Source organism: Haplochromis burtoni, unplaced genomic scaffold (assembly GCF_018398535.1).
Source record: "Haplochromis burtoni strain Fernald_Lab_line unplaced genomic scaffold, NCSU_Asbu1 Contig_88, whole genome shotgun sequence".
NCBI classification, from domain to species: domain Eukaryota; kingdom Metazoa; phylum Chordata; class Actinopteri; order Cichliformes; family Cichlidae; genus Haplochromis; species Haplochromis burtoni.
Genome location: NW_024582449.1, coordinates 856987 through 861716, shown reverse-complemented (window position 1 = coordinate 861716; position 4730 = coordinate 856987). Strand labels below are relative to the sequence as shown.

Here is a 4730-nt window from a genome sequence, read left to right as displayed (position 1 = left end):
GAGAGAGAGAGATGAATGCAAAATAAGCACTCTGAAAAGCAATGCTATAAAAACATAGCCCTAGGCAAAGGCCACAGTGATAGCAATGCAATGTTTTTTTTTTCATTTGAAAAGAAGTTTGGTATTACTTTTTATACAGAACATAAGTGCAATAAAACTAAGACATCAAGGTGGGAATGATACTATTTATTTGCATGTCAGAGGTAAAAAGCCATTGCTCACCAGTAAACATCTTAGTCCTTTAAATCTATATTTTTTTAATAATTTGGTAAATGTGAAGCTTTGAACTTTGTTGGCTGTTTGACGATAATGCCAGACCTGTGAAACTTTTAGATACTGAGTATTCGTTGCATGACCATTCCCACACTGCCAGTGTTCAGAGCAATCTTCTCTCTCTTCTGAGTAAAAGATATATTTAACTGAAGAAGCAGGTCTACAATGGGGTAATATGTCTGTGATAATGATACACTGCAACAGTAAAAGCACAGGTTTGGCAGTCTGTTAAATATCCTTCACTTTGTGGCTGCACAGTCAAAATGATCTTTGAAACGAGACTTTTCTAAAAAATATGCTGCACAGGATCTACAGCGAAGAGTTTGCTAGAGAACAAAATGTCTCTGTGGGGTTTTCTCTTGTGGTAAAGATTTTGTCATTGCTTTCCTGATTGATCTTTTTATATAAATGGTTGAATATCTGTTACCCCTTCTTCTGTAGACAGTAGTTCTTAGGGGTTCGGATTAGGCCGTAACTATTTTGTCATACTGGCTGAAAACAAACCGAATTCATAAGCAAATATAGAAGGTAATACTGGTGTGTATGCCTATCATTTTAAATGTGAAAATTAAAAAGTGCCTCTCTTTCTTTCTTTCTTTCTTTCTTTCTTTCTTTCTTTCTTTCTTTCTTTCTTTCTTTCTTTCTTTCTTTCTTTCTTTCTTTCTTTCTTTCTTTCTTTCTTTCTTTCTTTCTTTCTTTTTTACCACCATTTCTGCACGGGCTATAGGAAGAGATGTTCATCCCACTCCCTTTGCGACTTCAGAGTAACCAGGCTGGCTTTGCATGTATCACCAAAACATTACCGATCCCCAGCTCCAAAAGTGAAATTGAACAGATATCTGTAAGCACACTATGGCTGAATACCACTGTTGTTTCTTTTTTTTTTTCTTCGCTAACATCATAATGTGTAAAAACTGCTTTTATTTGCTTGTTCACGCCTTTGCTTTTATGTATTGATGCATATATATTACGTGCTTATAGAGGCACTTGCATGTTTTTGTGGATTTGAATGGGTTCAACAATCTGTCTGCTTCTCGCACATATGTGAGTGAGAGTGTGGAGGATTTGGAGTGTTGTTAATGCATTATTAGTGTTGTTGCACATGCATATCCTTGAGCTCAGTTAACCCTCCCCTTCTTTTGCAGTTTGATACATTATGTGATGTTTGCAGTAATTGCATTACAAGAGGTTTTGACTGCTGTCTAGCAGTCAAGACAAATACCAGCTTGGTCAGTAGGGTGGAAACTAGACTGAGCTGCTTAGCAGGCCTGTGAAGGGTGAATTGGCTGCTCTGCAATAATCACCCTTCAACTAACAAAGGCCATAGTATATAGCAGCAATTCCTTCACAGGATCATTTTTAGCAATATTGAAACTGCTGGTTAAAAGTTATGTCATCACATAACAGTAAATGTGATCTTTGAAAGAGCATATACTGCAACCTCCCATTTTATGAGTAATTTCTCCTCTGCTCTTTCTGTTGGAATATTGCCTGCTCTGCCATTTAATGGCCATTTGTATGGTGGTCATTTGCACATACTTTAGACTCTCTTCTGCTTAGGGAGATTTAAGGAGGCTCACATGCCATTTTAGGCTACTTTTTGTTGCTGAATGCTGTTTTGTAGTTAATGATTCATTTTTCTTAAAAGAAGTACTATTTTATTTAATATATATATATATATATATAATATATATATACAATAATATATATATACACACACTAACACTCAACCAACAAACCACACATATATATATATATATATATATATAAATATATATAGACACACACACACACACACACATATATATATATATATTCTTTGAGGCGGACTGTAAAGCATTTCTGTCCTGCAGGATAAATGGTTGCTCCACTCTGTGCTGATGCTGGTTCAGTCATGGATCGAGCCCTTGGTCTACCTGCAGACGACACTGGATCACTACGATCATGCTCCTGAAATGCTGGTCAACAAGACAAAATGGGTTTCTGAGAAACTGGTCAGTCTGGAGCAAGGGGTGGTTGCCCTCATTAAGAAGGTGGGTCAAATCACATATCACTCACACACAAGGTTATTTTTTTAATCCCTGAGGAATTTCTATAGGGATTAATAAATATATAGATAATAAAGATATCTATGCTGGGGTCTATGCTCTATGCAAAGATTCCCCTGAGACAATCCAGTACATAACAGCAGGGTGCAAGATTGCGTTATGCCATAACCAAGCTGCTGGTGTAATCCACATTAACATCATGCAGAGTACGGCCTGGAAGTCCCAAGGTAAGAATAACCAAGCTAAGAAGGAATGACACCTATGATCTCTGTCCAGAAGAGCGCAATCTTCAAAACAATTATTTTTTTATATCCTTTTGTTTGTCTTTTTTCTGACTATTTCTATATGCTTGCTACACAGATGTTGGATGAGGGGACATTTACTACAACCTACAATGAACAAGGCCTATTTCAGTATGATACTCTGCCAGATATGCTGGAATCTGTTATGAGAGACTATACCTTACTCAGCTGCTTTAAAAAGGATGCTCATAAGATGGAGACTTTCCTCAAGCTTCTTAAGTGTCGTCAAGCTGACAAATACAACTGTGCATAAAATATAAACTGCAGCTAATAAATAATACAGTGCTTAGCTTTAAATTAATTCTTAAGGTTGGTAGTGTGCACTTTAAGATATGACCATGCCTTAGGCGAATCAACCTTGCTTGTAATGCAATGCATTCCTTATTGATTGTTTTGGAACACCTTCACACAAAAGTAGATGTAATGCTTTGCCCTTTCTTCAACATACTGCATTTTATATTCTTTCCCTGCTTAGTTGGTATTTTAACCTTGCAAAAGAAAGAGAGAGCAAACTCCCAAAAGATTATTTGTGTGTCGAGTTGTCAAAAAAATCTGCATATCCTGCCATTGATTTCCATTTCCTTTGTTCCTGACTGGGGTTTCTATTCCTTGCTGGGTCTCGCAGTGTTGTGACTATTCTCACAGCCCCTAGAGTACTGAGTGAAACTCTCATTTTTTTAATGGAGCTGGTTTTACTTCTGCGTTAGAGAAATGAAACACTTTCACCAAAAATGGGAGTCAAACAGAGAGCAATCACTATTAAAAAAAGAGAGAGAGATTTTTGATTAGCAAAAGAGCGGATGAGACGGAGACAAAATAAATAACAGTCGAATTGAAAGCTGGCGCTCTTGAAGGAAACAGGAATTATTCTGTGCCTAAATGTGTATAATTTAACATGGATCTAACATATATAAAGAAATGTGCCTTATTCACTTCAATTGTTCTGGGAATAAAACATTGAAATCTATATTCTTAGACGTTATGAATCCAGAGAATAAAGATTACCTTTCTCTTGTGAACAAAAGAACCCAATAGTGTACTGTCACAGCTTTTCTTCTGTTCATTTAAGAAACCAATAAAGCAAGACAAAAAGCATAAAAAAACATTGTTTTTAATGTGGTCGTTTGTGTGCTATTTTTTTGAGAGAGTGCATTAGACGTGGATGTGTGGCTCATCGGTTTTTACAGTCAATTCCCTGTTATGCCTCTCTTTCTGTCTTAACCCGATGGCCACGCTTCAGCACGTAAAACTCAGTCATTCACTCGTGAGGCATCAGTGTAGCGTGCTCGTTCTAGCTGGGTCCAAATGTAAAACTGCACCACAAAACTCAAAAATACATTGCACGTGCCATTTCCTCCACATAAAATGGTACTCAAGAAGGAAGATTTGTACCTCGTATATTTCCATCTGTGTGCATTGAGGAAAAGTCAAGTCAGAATTTATGGAGGAAAAAAAATAGATCATACAGAGCATAAAACAAATTGATTTGGTCCCTTCTTTATATAAAACATTTTGTTAATTGTCAGCTTAAATAGCTACTGTTGCATGTGATGCTGTAGAACTGGTGAAATTTATTTCAGCCTGTTAATAACGCAGTCGACATACCATTTTCCATCTGTGAATCTTTGTCTCGTTCTTGATTGCAACCAATTCCAGCCAAAGCCTGTGTGGCCCAAAATAGACAGTGCTCATCCCTTGTAGCCTTGAATAAGAAGCAGTGGAGGGCAGCAGAGGAGATAAACCTCTTGTTGTTGCCCTCATCCTTTCCTTTCTTTCTTTCCCCCCCCCTTTTTTTTATTTTACCCCTGCCTGTTACCTTTGCTTTTAACTTAAAATCTTGCATGACCTCTTTCTTTTTTCCATTTAGTCTTTCTGTTTTTTGTTCTGTTCTTGATTGCAGAACAGATACTAACTCACTGCCTTTTATCAACTTCTCAGATTGTTTCAGGCCATCAGAGTCTCTGGATTCCAGAATGCTGTTATATTAATTTCTATGATTAACAACTTGTGGTGCAAAACACATTTTATGTGCAAACGGTAATTAATGCTTATTGAGCATTAAATATCCATCCGTGGCTAAAGAGAAGAATTGAGTCAAACTACTTTA

The 4730-nt window shown here is 36.9% G+C and overlaps 1 protein-coding gene across 1 annotated transcript in view; it reads left to right on the top strand.

Moving 5' to 3' along the window:
- The window catches only part of smtla (somatolactin alpha), a 4435-nt gene extending 709 nt beyond the window's left edge, over window positions 1-3726 (top strand). Inside the window, exons 3-5 of the mRNA XM_042222545.1 lie at window positions 1001-1114; window positions 2127-2306; window positions 2682-3726. Coding sequence (XP_042078479.1) covers window positions 1001-1114; window positions 2127-2306; window positions 2682-2876 — 489 coding nt within the window. The 3' untranslated portion in view covers window positions 2877-3726. The remainder of the gene's footprint in view (window positions 1-1000; window positions 1115-2126; window positions 2307-2681) is intronic.
- The last annotated feature ends 1004 nt before the right edge of the window (window positions 3727-4730 follow it).